The sequence below is a fragment of the Thamnophis sirtalis genome, unplaced genomic scaffold (assembly GCF_051295495.1).
Source record: "Thamnophis sirtalis isolate CommonGarterSnake01/CBP01778 unplaced genomic scaffold, rThaSir2_p1.2 scaffold_2, whole genome shotgun sequence".
Lineage (NCBI taxonomy): Eukaryota > Metazoa > Chordata > Lepidosauria > Squamata > Natricidae > Thamnophis > Thamnophis sirtalis.
Window position 1 is genome coordinate 149,777,608 of NW_028261382.1, and position 17,156 is coordinate 149,794,763.

Here is a 17,156-nt window from a genome sequence, read left to right on the forward strand (position 1 = left end):
GAATTGACTGTATCTTAAATCAATGGGTGTGGTGGTAATTTTTATATCTTCTCAAAAAAAAATTCAATATTTTAGTGTACTTTTCCAGACATTTTCTGCACTCCACTGATCTTGGTAAAGAGGTGTACCTAAGTGTACATGCCTGTGCACGCATTTATGAATGCGTCTATTACTTTACCTGGGGCAATGGAAATCTAGTATCTTGTACTGTTCCTCAATCATATTGTTTTAAGCTGCTTCACTGCATTTTGAAGAATGTACAAGGCAGTGGTGGGATTCAGCCAGTTCGCACCACTTCAGGAGAACCGGTTGTTAACTTTCTGAGCAATTTGGTGAACTGGTTATTGGAAGAAATCATTAGGGCACAGAACCGGTTGTTAAATTATTTGAATCCTACCACTGGTACAAGGCCTGTATTTGGTGAACCCAGACTTTGTCATCTGGGGAAAACACACCCTATCCACTAAGAACTGGGATAGGCAGAAATACGGATCCACTTCGTGAAGCTGCATAGAATTTAAGAAACTGATAACTTCACCATAGTACTTCATAAAATTTTATGAATGTGCTGCTAAAAATTAGGAGCAACTTAGAGGGAGGAATGGAAGCCATGGATATTCTGAGTCACTACATTTGTGAGTTCAACAGAGAGTATTTTTATTTTTATCCAACAATTTTATATAGTTGCTCAACACACATACAGTATGTTGACTCTGAGAGGCTTACAATTTCACAATGTAAGAACCCATGAATCCTTCACAAGTCTTATTTTACTAACATCACTTACCTCTTATATGCCTGGGTATTTATTTATAGGGGGAAAATGTCTGGACCAGACGTAATTTCTAATGTTGGATTTTCACCCTTACCAGAAGGAGCCTCCTTGCGGAGTACTGTGAAGCCGTTATCATGGCAATGCTACTGTGCTGTAAAGTAGAAGCCATTTTAAGGCATAACAGGCTGTATCTTAACAGAACACCCCCCACAAAGGGTTTTAGGGGTGTCTTACCCCCACAGTGTTTGTTTCCAGAGAGTAAGTCATCTATGTACCAAGTTTGGTTGAAATTGCTCGAGGTGTTCCAGAGTTATGCTGGAACACACACACACACACACACACACACACACACACACACACACACACACACACACCTGTTTTTATATATATAGAAGAAGATATACTCATGTATTGGCCAATCCTTGAATTTTTAAACAGAAATTCCATGAAAAGTGTACCACCTGTGGTTAAATGATCTGCATTTTAATGGCATTTTAGTTTTAAAAAATTCAAAGATTGGTTTATCTGTTTGGATTGGATTATCTGTGAATATATACACGAAATATAGATCTTTTAAAAGTTTGCTTATATTTACGGATAAACTCATCCGCAGAAACACCTAACCTGATTTGGGTGTGTGTATTTTGAACACTTAAAATCTTTGGCTTGTATGTGAGTCCATATGGTTCCTAGAAACTAAGCAGAGTATTTGAAAACCAAGGATATATTTCCAAGATTCAGCACACATCTGGAAGGAGCTATACTTACTGAAGGGAAGAGGAGAAGGATGTAGCTAAGATAAGAATACAAGTAAAGCAACAAATAGCAATAGAAGAACTGGAAGGGGAGAAAGCAGGACAAAAAGAATCAGAAATGGTAGCCAGGTTGATGATTGTATTGTTACCTGCAGGTTTTTATTGTGGGCAAAGTATATTACATAACACCTTGGAATTCTAATAAGCTGTTATTCACTTGCAGTGCTAACATTGCTTAATATGAACCAGCCTATCACTATGCTGCAGTAGAGCAGAACAATATGTATGTCTTTATTCCTTCCTTTCTTCCTTCCTTCCTTCCTTCCTTCCTTCCTTCCTTCCTTCCTTCCTTCCTTCATTCCTTCCTTCGTTTGTTCCTTCCTCCCTCCCTCCCTCCCTCCCTTACCTAGGAAATGTCTTCATGGCTGGAAATTTCCCTCTACTATCATTTTTGTGATGGGCCATTAATTTATATAGAATGAAGATTTCATTTGGTCATTTTCTATGAACTTTGGAAAATGTATTGATTTTGACACAGACAAAAGGAACTAGGAATTTAAAAACTGCATGTAGAAGAAAACAAAAATGCTTTGAGCACTTTGTCCTAAAAATCTGGGTTCAAAGGCTAAGCAAATGGAGAATTTTGTTTGATTCACTTTTTTTTTAGAAAGGGCACATTAAAAATATAAGATTAAAAGAACTGAATGTGAGGTTCAATTGTATTTCTATTCTGATCAAATTACTGGAGAAAGAATAAAACTCTTTGTAACTAGCTTGGATCTAGCCACACAAGAAGCTTTGTTTAGTTTGCTTTGTTCTGACTTAAGTTGAGAAATGAACCCAGCCAAGTCAACAAGCCATGGTTTAAAAGTCATAGCTTGGTGTGACGTATGAATTTAGCCACTGAGAAAAGGAACTAGCTGTGGCTATATTTCCTTTGGTTTAATTACTATGAATCTCATTTTAAATAGTACTATTGAATTTTATATGCATCTATTTTTTTCATGCTTTCTGGATAGACTTTATGAACAAAACCAGCTTCAACAATTATCACAGCCCAGGAAGAATGTTAAACAATACCCTTTATGAATATGGGCAGCTAGAATCTCTCCTTTGCATGCAATCCAAAAACACATTTAGGTTTTTTTACATTGCAGGAGAGAAAACATGAGAATATTTTGTTCCACAACACTTCCCCCACCTTAATGAAATCTGAAATCCTATATTTATCATATAGGAAGGGGAATTAATCAGAGAGAATAAGAGAAACATGGCATTTTTCAAAAAGTATTTAGATCTGTTTGCAACACTTTTCCTCTAATTGTGCATATTTTAATGAGTGGCTTACCATATAGTACAACTAAAGTTTCCTAACAATGCAATGCATGTTTCCCTAGGAAGAAAAAAGAACAAACAAGCTAACTGGATTAAATCCCAGCATGGGCTCCATCAGCACAATAGAAACAGGAACAGGAACAGCTGAAAAAGGGTTTAAGGACTTTGATGTCTAACCCTATGCACCCTTGTTAGAAATCCTGTTGATTTTAATTTATTAGCCTATGGTTCTTCTGAATTAGTTAGTTTTATTGTTATATTATACTAATCTATTAAATGTGATAACCTATTATTATTATGAATTGGTTTCTTTAGCAAAATACAGATATAAATGTATTTATATTGCTTAGTATTTTAATATTCTGATGGAATTTAGAAATCAATTATGGCTTAATATGAGATGTTAACCTAGCCAATTGCAGTTTATTCAATAAGCCATGATTAAGAAGGTCGTGACTTGCATGATAAGTGAACTTGAAATGGGACCATGTTGACTCACCGTCTCACCTCAGTGGGACTGGCCTGCCCACTCATGCTTACAGAAAGACTTTCTTCTTATCCTGCCAGCCAAGGAATTTTGGCTGGGGAGGGATCTATAGAAGACCTTCTCTGCTGTGGCATCCACACTCTGGAACATCTTGCCTTCTAAAGTGAGATCTAAGTTTAGTCTTCTAGAAGAGCCTTAAAACCTGGTTCTGCCAATTGACTTGGGACCCTGATGGGAGCATGCTATTCTGGAAGTGGTGGGTTGAATGAATTTTGCATTTTGTATTTGTATTTGTGTTTATTTGTATGCCGCCCTTTTCCCTGGGGGGACTCAGGGCGGCTCACAATCCAAAGGAAGGGGGGAAAACAGACTTTTACATATAAGACAGTACATGATTAAAACGCAACATTCATACCATTCGGGCGGGTTACAATCTTTAGCCCCAGGCCTGACGGGATAGCCAGATTCTAAGGGCTGTGCGGAAGGTCTGGAGGGTGGTGAGGGTACGAAGCTCCACGGGGAGATCGTTCCATTGGGTCGGGGCTACCACCGAGAAGGCTCTCCTTCGCGTGGTGGCCAGTCGGCATTGGCCAGCGGATGGAACTCGGAGGAGGCCTAAACGATGAGATCTAATGGGTCGTGTGGAGGTGATCGGCAGTAGGCGGTCTCTCAAGTACCCAGATCCACTACCATGAAGGGCTTTATAGGTGGCAAGTAGCACCTTGAAGCGTATCCGGAGATCGACAGGTAGCCAGCGCAGCTCACGGAGGATAGGTGTTACGTGGGTGAAGCGAGGTGCACCCACAATCGCTCGCGCGGCTGCATTCTGGACTAGCTGAAGTCGCCGAATACACCTCAAGGGCAGCCCCATGTAGAGCACATTGCAGTACTCCAGCCTAGAGGTCACAAGGGCACGAGTGACTGTTGTGAGAGCCTCCCGGTTCAGGTAGGGGCGCAACTGGTGCACCAGGCGAACCTGGGCAAATGCCCCCCTGGTCACAGCTGACAAATGGTGTTCGAAAGTCAGCTGTGGGTCCAGGAGGACTCCTAAGTTGTGGACCCTGTCTGAGAGACATAAGTCCACCCCTGTACTGTACATGCTCACGTTTTAACCTTTTCTTTAATTCCTTAATTGCCCCTAATATTAATGTTAATGTTTTATAGTTATGTTTTTGTTCTATTGTAAACCACCAAAGTTATCGTTATACGCATCATCTTTATATGGGCAGCATATAAATTTAATAAATAAATAAAACCTGGACATAGTTTCTCAACCTGATTGACCTCTCAAAGGCTGCAAAATTGAAGGGCAATTTTTTTTATCATATCAATGAATTTTGATCCTATGTCAAAGCTGCAAGAGGCTGGTAGTTTATGCGTACCACCTTACAACAAAATGTTTCCATGTTCCATGTTGAACCACATACACAGAACTTCAGCCAATCCAAATTAAGTCAGCAATAAGGTAAGCAGAACCGTACTTACCTGTCCTAGATCCAAAGTAACATTCACTTCATCATACTTCAAACCTAAGGAGAGAGAAGGACTTTGCCACCAACGTTCTGTTCCATCTATAGCATAATCTATTGGATGAGCCTTATTAGGATCAGCAGCATTGCAATAGTCACAAAACTGGCCCTGAAACAAACAGGCAAACAAAAAGATATAACAATTTCCACTCAAATTTTGGTGCATTGACAGATTCAGAAGTTATACAGACATTTCCGCATAAATGCCTAAAACAGCCTAATTCAGAAACAGAGATAAAAATAGATTCCTCCACAGCAAAAATCTTGCTTTACTGCAGTTACCTGAAGCAGAATTAAGGTGTGATTCAAAATGGCATCATATTCTAAATAGTCAGCAATGTTCTTCTCCATGGTCAAAATTCACTAACTTGAATTAGTGACAAATAAGAAAATTAAAATACTTAGAAAACTTTTAGATATTTGCTAATTGAGTCTTGAACAATGTCTTCTCTGCTCCTAGCATTATCTCAGAAAGGTGTTCCTTATGGCAGGCTATCTGCAGCACACACATGTGTTTGTTTCCATGAGAGAACATTCTTCAGATTTCTGCTGGAATTCATGGAAGCAGCCTAAGGGTCTTCCTAGACTTTTGATATGGATTCCTAAGTGGTCCATTAATGCATAGTAATATATACAGGTAGTCCTTGACTTACAACCATTCATTTAGCAGCTATTCAAAGTTATGATGGCACTGAAAAAAAAGGGACTTATAAACCAGTCCTGGCACTTAGGGTTAGTCATGTGATCAAAATTTAAGTGCTTGGCCAACAATATGTCTTTACAATGACAGCAGGGTGCCAGGGATTTATGATCACCACTTGTGACCTTCCCAGCTGGCTTCCAACAAGCAAAGTCAATGGGGGAAGCCAGATTCACTTAATGACCATGGTGATTCACTTAATGAACACAGCAAAAGGTTGTAAAATTGGGAGTGACTCATTTAAGTAATGGACATTCTGGTCCCAATTGTGGTCATAAGTCAAGGATTACCTGCATCCTCTGTATTAGATTGACATTATGTAGGGCTGTGATGGCAAACCTATGGCACATGTGCCACAGGTAGCACATAGAGCCATATTTTCTGGAACACCAGCCGTCAACTGCGCACATGCGCACGCTAGCCAGCTGATTTTTTGCCCTTCCGGAGGTCTGGTGGGGGCATTTTTCATTCAGGAAAGCCTCCATTTTCACCCTCCCCACACTTCAGGAAAGCCTCCGGAGACTGGGGAGGGCAAAAACGGAGGCTTTCCTGAAGCCTGGGGAGGCCCTCCAGAAGCCAGAAACAAATCATTTCTGAACTTCCAGTTGGACTGTTGGGGCCATTTTTCGCCCTCCCCAGCCTCCGGAGACTATCCTGGGTTATCCTGATCATTGTTGAATCATGATCTTCATTATTAACTCAGAGAAAAAAATGCCTACTGTAAAGTGTACTATATGAATTCATTTAAACATCATCTTAAATTGCCTCGCTGCTTTATCCAATGAAATTCATTAGAAACTGAGGAGAGGCCAAACTTCTACAGTGGAGATTTGCAAGTAAAATGTTATAGGGATACTGGAAAGCTAATTAAAAATTGCTTATTCTAGCCAGGAATGGTTCTCTCGCCTTAGGCAGGGTAAAGTTTTTTCATTAATTTTATCAGAATGGAATGGAATGGAATGGAATGGAATAGAATAGAATTCTTTATTCGCCAAATGTGATTGGACACACAAGGAATTTGTCTCCAGTGCATAAGCTCTCAGTGTACATACAAATAACGTGATAAATCATTATCATAAAGATATTGATGGCATCTAGGAATTACATTTTTACTTGCAATATGCAAATTTTGTATATTTAGTTCTCCCTTTTTGCTCCCATGTATGTTGCTTTGTTGGAACATGATAAAACCACTCACTATAGTTGCCTCATCCTAGAAAAATTTCACAACTAGACACATATTTAGTCTGATTTAAATCCTGTGGAGTCCCATAAATTATGCATTATTCCCAGAAAGCATGTATACATGAAAGTTTTAAAATGCATAATTAAATATCAATGCATCATATCTGCAATGGCTAAAGTTGAATTAAGAGAACAATTATATATTACCCAGGATCCTGGGTGTTTATGCAGTGTTAGCCTGTAGACATATAGCATTGTCAGCAATCAATTTGGAAAAAATCTCAAAACAAACACATCTTATCTGTAAACTGCATAGAGCCTATGCCAGTGATGGTGAACCTTTTCAGCACCGAGTGCCCAAACCAGAATGCACATTCATGCACCGGAGCGTAAAAAAACCGAAGACTTAGCTGGTCTTCAGGTTTCTGGAACGTGTATGTTCACCGGCCAGCTGGTTTTTGCATGCACCGGAAACCCAAAGACCAGCTGGCTGGTGCATGCACACGCACCGGCCAGCCGATCTTCAGGGTTCCAGCACTCTGGTGCACACGAACAGCAGCTGGCAACAGCGCACATGCCCACAGAGAGGGACTCTGCGTGCCACCTCTGGCACATGTGCCATGGGTTCGCTATCACGGGCTTATGTAGATTGAGGTGTAACAGATTGAACAAATAAGTAACAAAATAAACAAATCTGAGGTAAATCTCCAATTCTGTATGCTGTCTATCTTAACTTTCTGATTACCTGGAATATGCTATTTTCCTTATCTATTTCTTTCACCTGGATATATCTGTGTTGTGGCCTGGCAGGAGCCGTTGGAGCTGCCACCAGACTCCAACAGCGAGGGGCCCTATGAGTTGGCCCTGGAGGATGTTGAGGACCCTGGACAGGGTTCCGACTCTGAGCAGGGCACAGAGAGACTGGTTGGCCAACAGGTGGCACCTGAGCCTTGGATCAGTGGGGAGGAGACAAGAGAGAGAGATCCAGAAACCAACTGTGAGTTGTTCCGGGATGCACGCCGAAGGGCTGCTTGTGTCAAGAACAACTATGTAATTACAGGAGGTAATTACACTCAGCTGATGGTCATTAAGCTCCTCTCCCAGACTATAAAAGAAACTGCTTGTGCCACGCCCTTCTTACAGAAGTCAACGTTTGGGATTAAAGAGAAACGAACCTGGCAGGCTGGATTGCTGCCAGAGTTTGTTTGCATTGCTGCCAAGGTTTGTCGGACTTGCTGCCAAAGTCCTTATCTATTTGTTTATTTGGCTTTCAGCCACTGAGAGTCTGGACTTGGTAATTAAAGGACATTCCATTTTACGCTTCTCTCGGCTTTCGTTACTGAACGGAGGAGGGGGTCAGAACATATCTGTATATGTGTGGACATGTTCACTTAAATCTTTAGTTTAAGCTATTTAATGCATGGTACCTATTTTTATGTTAAAATAATTGTAATTCAAGTTGAAACAGTATGACAATATATGCATTGCTATCTTTTGAAAGAATGTAGAAGCCCTCTTGAACCACAGTAAGAGGTAAACTACAGAAGTATTCTTGCTATGTGTCTCAATGAGGCGTTGTTAAAACTGCAGAGAAGGACTTTGATGGCTTCCCAGTCAATCAAATATGCAAGCAGAATGCCATGCTTTCTTGTGCCAGGATAGATCTCCCAAAAGCCCTACTAAGACCTGGCACAAATCGTTATCTGACCTCCTATCCAAAATCTCCAAGGCAAATGTTAAATAAGGAAAGCTCTATTCTTTTTTATTCTAATGTATGTCAAGTCTATATCTACATTAATTATTAAACTCCAGAGCTTTCATTTTATAAATTGACAAAGAAGCACTTCTGTATTTTTTCCTATGGTTAGATCACTCTTGACCAATCTGATGCCATCCAAATGTTCTGGATAACTTTTAGGATAATTGGCCAAGGTGGGTAAGAATTCTGGGAGATGTAGTCTTAGTGAAGTTCCCCAGATTGGGAAGGTCTAACATGGATTTATGAAACTTCTCAGTCATCCAGGTCATGGTTGTCACAAAGGTGCTTTTACAAAAACCAACTGGACTTTCTTTCGTTTTTCCTTGAAGATGTTTCACTTCTCATCCAAGAAGCTTCTTCAGTTCTCAATTCTAGAATCGAAGAAGCTTCTTAGTTAAGAAGCAAAATGTGTTCAAGGAAAAACAAAGAAAGTTCAGTTACCTTTTGAAAAATCCAACATGGATCATTTTAATGTGATTAAATTTGCAAATGTTTTTAAAACATTTTTTCCAAAACCAGGCTACTATTCACAGAGCAGGGGTAGAAAACTGCATTTGTATGCTCTGAGAGTATTTTCAAGAAGCCATAAAACATTATACTTAGGCTACTCTGCTGCTCATGGGCCTATATACAAGTCCTTGGTCAATATTACTATCAGGCTGCCTATTCATAAGTAAATTTCCTTGAATATAATGATGCTTACTCCAGGACACTGAGTATAAAAACATAGCTGTACTATTATATATCTGTAACTCTAAATGTATTGTTCATGATATTATTACTTTTTTTGAACATCTTATTGTTCATACAATTATTTTCTGGCATATCATATCCAATAGATATTATAAACTTCCCTTTTTTGTGTGTGTCTTCATGCAGAGAGACACATGTATATTCATATAAATTTATCAGAACTCAGCTAAAATGCATGTGGCTCAAATACATACATGACAAACAATTGGTTGATTTAGAAGTGGACTAGTAGCTAATTTCAGGTCAAATATCTTAAGCTATTCTTAGTGCATATGCAGAATGGATGTTATGCAAAAGTGGATCACCTGTGTTAGATTTTATTCTTCTTCTGACTTCTAACAGACAAGATCCTACAAGTTGCTGCCAAAACACCTGAAGGGAATTTATTTTCTTTAACCCAACCCTGAAAAGATGTCTGTGGATTTTCCTTTTCACTATAGCAAAAAGAGGCTAGTAATATCACAATGTTGTTGCCCAGGTACACTGCTTTTGTTATCACATTGACTTAGGAGCTTTAAGCAAGAAACTTCTTGAGTAGTACTTTATGTTGGCTAACATAGGTTTCTGGGTTGATTAAAAGAAGGCCCATATGTTTAAACCTCTCTTGGTGTGTCAGTTGAATAGATTGTGATGTAGCATTGCTTTATCATATACAAAAAGCAAGGAATTAAGATTGAAAGAATGCACGCTTCCTTTAATAAGGAAGACAATAATGCAGTCCAGGACAATCTTTCTCAGCCAAATGCTTTCTAAAACTATTGGATTTCATCTCCTCTATGTTAACCATAACAACAAGATGACATGCTAGGAATAATGAGAAATGTAGCTAAACACATCATCAAGACATCTGGTCTGGGAACACTGGTTTGCCTTCTTTATACCAGTATTATGCAGCACTTGATGAACAAAGTAGTTGGACATGAAAAAAAATCTAAGCATCAAAGAAAAACATACGCTGGTTTTAATTATTTTTACTAGTAACAGCCATAGTGATGTTTATTAGAACAGGGAGGCAGAGATGAAACAGAGCGAGAATTTGAAGGTAAAGGTTCCCCTCGCATATATGTGCTAGTCATTCTTGACTCTAGGGGGCAGTGCTCATCTCCGTTTCAAAGCCGAAGAGCCAGCACTGTCCAAAGACGTCTCCGTGGTCATGTGGCCGGCATGACTAAGCACCGAAGGATCATGGAATGCTGTTACCTTCCCACCACAAGTGGTTCCTATTTTTCTACTTGCATTTTTGCATGCTTTCAAACTGCTAAGTTGGCAGAAGCTGGGACAGCTCACTCTATTATGCAGTACTAGGGATTAGAACTGCCAAACTTTCTGATCGACAAGTTCCGCATCTTAGCCACCACGCCACTGGGTATAGAGTATAAACAGTTTAATCACAAATTTATTCACAGACAAATGGAATCTTCTTCCATGGAAGGTAAACTCCAAGGGAAGGCAGACTAGATTTTAAAACTCTCCCCATAATTCTGATGCAGTTCCATAACAATGCTCAGTTATTTTCTTTTTTGAATAATGTAGTTTACCATCTTTTCTATATAGTAGACTTGTTAATCGGAACAATTATGGTATCCTAGCTCTGCATTCATAATCCATAATCCATAAACCTGCACTGGAGAGACTTTGGGGATTTATTTTAATTTTTCTTGGCCATGTTTATGGGCAAAAATCTATGAAAAGTTCAAAAGATAACTTCACAATAGAAGTACAGCAGTAAACAAAGGATGACGTGCATGTAACATGTTTTTTCTGTTGCTGCCCCAGTTTAGGCAATGGTTTGTTTTCCAAGTTAAAGATGCTACCCTCCTTGTTGACAGTTAGAAGGTAACTGAAAAAGATCCATTTCTGCTGGACCCTGGATCTTACTTGGGGGGTTGAGGCTAATGTATGAAACTGACTGGGGTTAGTACTATACGTGATTTGGTTAGAGTATCAAAATATTCTTAAATTGGCAAATACCACTAATTAAAATGTTACAACATCTAAGTATTAAAATAGGATATAATTACAGCTAACAAACCAGAGCAATAAAACCTTTTATGCCTTAAGCATGTATAAAACATATGTTTTGCATGAATAAAAGACAGGCAAGTTGGATGGTAACTCTGGAAGACAGACAGAGAAGTAAAACCACACTGCTGCCTTTTCCATGGTGGGAAAGGACTTAGTTTATGGGCACTATAAATGCCATGTCTTATGATAGGAGGGTTAGCATCAGGGGTGGGTTCCTGCCAGTTCTAACCTCTTCTATAGAAGAGTTTCCACAAATCTACAGTGCCATTTAGAACCGGTTCCAGCTCCCTCCCCTCACCCGTCCACACATCATCAAGATGAAGAGCAAGAGGAGGAATTCTGGGAGTTGAAGTCCACAAGTCTTAAAGCTGTTAGGTTTGAACACCACTGGTGTTTTTATCTAAAGGGTTAGGGGTGCAAGGGTCTTGTAACTTGACAGCTTAAAGACTTGCACACTTCAATGCCAGAGTTTCTGAGCCAACATTTTGGTTGCTAAGGAAAAGCGTTAAGTGAGTTTCACCACATTTTACAAGATGGCCATGCCCAGCCAGTCACATGGCAGGGAAGCCACTCCCACCCAGTCACATGGCCAGCAAGCCACTCCCACAAAGCAGGCCACACCTACAGAAGATGTTCTAAAAAAAATTGAAACCCACCACTGGTTAGCATCCAAGTCAGTCCCTTTAGTTTAGAGCAGGGGTCTCCAACTTTGGCAACTTTAAGCCTGGAGGACTTAAGTTGAAGTTGAAGTCCACCAGGCTTAAAGTTGCCAAGGTTGGAGACCTCTGGTTTAGAGGAATGTTAATGGTATCTCAGTAAAGTCATCTCCTAAGCATTATCAGACACATACCAGCTATATAAGTCACAATATGATTGACAATGTTTTTTTTTAACATTTGTAAACAGTATAAACAGTTTAAACACATATTTATTCACTGACAAATGGAACCTTCTTCCATGGAAGGTAAGCTCCAATGAGAACCACACCACCAACTATTACAGATTTTAAAACTCTCCCAATAATTCTGCTGCAGTTCCATAATAATGCACAGTTATTTTGAAATCAATGGTATATATCTAACTGACAGATGTTTGTTGTTTGGGGTATATTTGTGTTCCTTTTATCAAGGAGACCATGATCACTGTTATTGTACATGCCAATAAACTTTGTTTCAACTACCTCCAATCACTTTCGTTTCTAATTTAACTGAATATTTTTCTTACAGCAGCTTGACATAGTCAGCAAAGCTGGAAGAGCAAGAATTAGGGACATCCCTTGTCCCTTTCTCAGGATCATGGCTTCTGCCTATGCCATCCCCAATACAGAACCTGTTTGGAGATACATAATTGGGTTGCAGTACTAAATTGTGTGTCAGGGACTGCAGGAATTAGTCTGGGTAAACTGTGACTCTAAATGCAAATCTGTGAGTCTTGCCAACGGGTTCTACAAAAGAGAGTAAGTGGGAATTTTCTCAAAACAATTCTTTTAAAGTCAAAGCTCTGAGGTAAATTCAAACAACCTTTATTGCAGAACGAACAGTCAACAGTACAAAACACGAACAGGGAACGGAGCCCGCCTGACAGCTATTTATACTTGACAGCTGTCAGGCGGTAGCCAATCAGTGGCCAGTTTTTGTCCTGCCGGCCAGCTGGCGCGCCAGAGCCAACCAGAAGCCTGTGGCTCTGGCTGCGGTTGCGTCGGGAGAACTCAACACCCCTTCCCCCCAGACACCGCATGTGTAGTCCTTTAAATAGGCCAGTCTTCTGCGCATGCGCTGCGAACGCCGAGGAGTAGGAGTGTCCGTCGTCGCTGGAGGAGGAGGTCTGTTGCTGTGACGCAGCAGATCGGAAGGCCCGGCCCCCGGACAAGCGGGAATGTTTGAAGGCAAGTGTCCTCCGCTTGCAGCAATGGGTTGTGCGCGGTGGCGCGGAGCGGGGAAGGCGGCTGGAGAAGGTTGAGCCGCGGTTGGTCGTGGTTGGGCAGGTCGGGCGGCCGACGGGCAAGCAGGCTCCGGCTGCGATGCTTGTGAAAACGGTGTGGTTGGTTGGGGCGGCCCCGCAGTTGTACGGCAGCACAGCTGGTTTAGATGGCACCGCCATAGTCATCCATCGTCAAGCTGGACCCTATAAGAGCAGGGTCCAGTTAGATCTAGTATGACTCCAGGTAACCACTTTGAGTCTCCAGCATAATTTTGCGCGAAGACCCCCTCACCCACCAGAAAAACCCTACGGGGAGCGGGTAGGGGGCCTGTGGTGGGGGCAAAGGAAGAGTGCAAATGGTCAAGGGTGGTCCGCAGGCGGCGACCCATAAGGAGCTCCGCAGGGCTTTTGCCGGTGGCCTGGCAGGGGGTGGAATGCTGCGTCAGAAGGTAGGTGCGGAGGCGGGAAGGCCATGGCAGGTGGGTGAGCCAGGTAAGGCCCTCCTTGGCCGAATGCACGGTGCGCTCAGCCATGCCGTTGCTGGCCAGGTGATAGGGAGCAACAGGGGCATGCCGGATGCTAGCCAGATAGGAGAGAAAGGGGGCAGAGGATAATTGGGGTCCATTATCAGAGACGATGACATCGGGGATGCCGTGGGTAGTAAAAAGGGCATCCAGAATTTGGATGGTGGTGCCTGCCGTGGTGGACTGCATGGGGAAGATGTCCACCCATTTGGACAGGGCATCCACTACGAGGAGGAATGTACGGCCATCAAGGGGCCCAAAGAAGTCAATGTGGAGGTGACTCCATGGAGAGGAGGGAATCTCCCAGGAGTGGGCCAGGGCGGAGGGCGGAGGAGGGCGAACAGCCTGGCAGGGAGGACACTGCTGGACCCAGGCAGCAATGTCGGTGTCCATGGAGGGCCACCAGACATAGCTGCGACCGAGAGCCTTCATTCGCACTATGCCTGGGTGGCCCTCATGGAGGCGGCGGAGCACCTGCTGGCGGAGGGCAGCAGGAACCACGACCCTGGAACCCCAGAGCAAACAGTCCTGGATGATGGAAAGCTCATTCCGACGGCGGAAGAACGGAAGGAACTCGGCCGAGCGAGTGTCCACCGTCCAGCCCTGGTGAACAGCATCCAGGACTCTCTGGAGGAGGGGGTGAGACCAGGAGGCTTGGGAGACGTCGGAGGCCGAGAGGGGACAAGCGAGGTCATCCGTCAAGGCACCAACCGAGATCGTGGGGGCTGGGTCAGAGACAGGGATGGGCAGCAGACAGCGGCTAAGGGCGTCGGCGTGGCCCATGTGTTTGCCAGGGTGGTAGAGGAGGGAGTACGAGTAGGAAGAGAGGAACTCAGACCAGTGGCCCATGAGGGGAGAGAGAATAGGGGGGGGGCAATCACCAGAAAGGATGCCCAAAGGGGCTTGTGGTCAGTCTGGAGGGTGAACTTGCGACCGTACAGGTAGGGGTGGAAGCGTTTTACCCCCGCAACGGCCGCGAGGGCCTCCTTGTCCAGCTGGCTGTAATTGCGCTCAGCCTTGGACAAGGTGCGGGAGTAAAAGGCAATCGGGGCTTCCGAGCCATCGGGGAAGGCGTGGCTCAGGACGGCCCCGACACCGAAGGGGGAGGCATCACAAGCAAGGATGAGTGGAAGGTGCTCGTCATATTGGACGAGCACGGGGGCAGAAGTCAAAAGGGCTTTGACAGCCGTGAGCGCATGCGCCTCGCGGTCTGTCCAAAGCCAAGGGGCGGAGGCATCTAGGAGGCAGTGGAGAGGCTCCGCAACGGATGCCTTATGGGGGATGAAGGAAGCATAGAAATTGAGGAGCCCCAGGAATGCCTGGAGCTCCACCTTGGAGGAGGGAGTAGGAGTGGAGGTAATGGCCCCAACTTTGGAAGGGGTGGGGTGGATTCCTCTGGAATCCACAAGAAACCCCAGGAATTCAACAGAGGGGACGCCCAGCTGGCACTTTAAGCATTTCAAGTGCAAGCCGTCATCCTGGAAACGAGAGAGCACCACCCTAAGGGTCTTGACGAGTCCTGATTGGTCGGGGGCGGCAATCAGGACATCATCAAAATAGGGCACTATGCCCAGGATGCCATGGAGCACCTGCTCCATGAGTCCCTGAAATATGCCAGGGGCTTTGCTGACCCTGAACTGTAAGCGGCAGCACTTGAAGGCCCCGCGGTGGGTCACGATGGTCTGGGCTGTAGCGGAGGCCTGGTCGACAGGCAACTGGTGGTAAGCTTGGGCCAGGTCCAACTTAGCGAAAATCTTGCCCTGGCCCAAGGAGTGCAGCACGTGTTGTACGACCGGCACGGGATAGGGATGCCCCTGCAGGGCCTTGTTGACGGTTGCCTTATACTCCGTGCAGATCCTCAGGGATCCATCGGACTTCAAAGGCAACACTATGGGGGTCTTCCACGGGGCATAGTCCACGGGTTCCAAGATGCCCTGAGAGATCAGTTTATCGATCTCCGCATCAACGCGAGCCCGAAAAGCAAACGGGACCTGGCGCGCTTTAAGGCGGATGGGCACCACCATAGGGTCCAGATTAAGGGAGATGGGATTGCCTTTGTAGCAACCCAGGGCATCGGAGAAGACGTCATTGAACTCTGACAGGAGGGAGTCGAGAGAGGAGGCCAGGCATAAGGAATTAATGCCGGCAATGCTAAGGCCGAAAGCCTTGAACCAATCAAGCCCCAAGAGGGAAGCCAGGGGGCTGTGGACTACGACAAGGGGCAAGAAACCCTGAAACCTCCCATACTGGACAGGGAATCTCCTGCAACCCAGGATGGGAATGGGGTTGCCCTGGTAGTCCTGGCAGGGGACAGCTGGCTCGGCGTAAGAGATGGCAACAAGGAATGAAGAGTGTCCAAGGACATGATTGTGCGGGCCGAGCCGGTGTCCAGTTCCATCTGGCAGGGGCGGCCAGTGAGTAAGACGCGGAGGTGCATCTTACCCCGGCCCCCGAAAAAGGAGGCAGCGGAGTCAGGCAGCCAGTCGGGCATGGGAGCCTCAGGATTGGAGACAGCGTAGCACCCCAGGCGGGTGGCGGAAGACCCTGGAGCAGGACGTCGAAAGGTGGCAGAGGGAGCAGAAACAGCAGACAGCGGAGGCCTCGGGCTGCGAGCGTCACCTGGAGCAGAGCGGCAGATGGCCGCAATATGGCCCTTCTTCCCGCACTTGCGACAGAGGGCATTGCGGAACCGGCAAGAGGCCCTGGAATGGCAGCCGCCACAGCTGAGGCACATGCCACCATCCCGAGTGGGCAGAGAATGGAGGCGGTCAACAGAGCAGCAGGAATCAGCATGGAGTTCGTTGGCCATCATTTGACAGTGGACTGACGAGTGAGGCAAGGCAGTCATCACGGAAGAAGGGAATCGATGGAGATCAGGGGTGGACTGGCCAGCCATTTCATATGCATGGGCTTCGTCCACCGCAATCTTCATAGAGAGCTCAGCACGGGACAAGATGCAGTGATGGAGGTTGATATCGAGCAGTCCATAAATGAACTGCTCCAAGAGAGCATCCTCCAGATCAACGAACTCGCAATTTATTGCAGCCATCCTCAGCGCAGCCACGTACTGGCTGATAGACTGTCCCTCACATTGAATGCAGCACCTGAAATACTGCCAGGGAGAGTACTTGGACGGCGTCGGCTCGTAATGCAGTTTGAGCCTAGCCATGAGGAGGTCGAGAGGTATGGTGTGCACCGGGATTGGTGCGGAAAGTGCCCTGGCGGTGGCAAACATTTCAGGGCCACAATAATGGAAGAAGGTGTCCCTTCTCCTTCCCTCAGGCAATTCGGACAGGTCATGAGCCTGAAGAAAAATCTCGAACCGCTTGAGGAAAGAGTCCCAGGATTCAGCCTCAGGCCGGAAAGCGGCGAAAACCGCAGAAGGAGCCAATGCTGGGACGAGAACGGG

At 44.5% G+C, this 17,156-nt stretch overlaps 1 protein-coding gene across 2 annotated transcripts in view; it reads right to left on the minus strand.

Annotated features, from left to right (window-relative positions):
* The window catches only part of LAMA3 (laminin subunit alpha 3), a 157,831-nt gene that overhangs the window by 138,150 nt on the left and 2,525 nt on the right, over window positions 1-17,156 (minus strand). For both annotated transcript variants that reach the window (XM_087707173.1, XM_087707174.1), the window contains exon 2: window positions 4,838-4,990. In XM_087707173.1, the coding sequence (XP_087563299.1) occupies window positions 4,838-4,990 (153 nt within the window). The remainder of the gene's footprint in view (window positions 1-4,837; window positions 4,991-17,156) is intronic.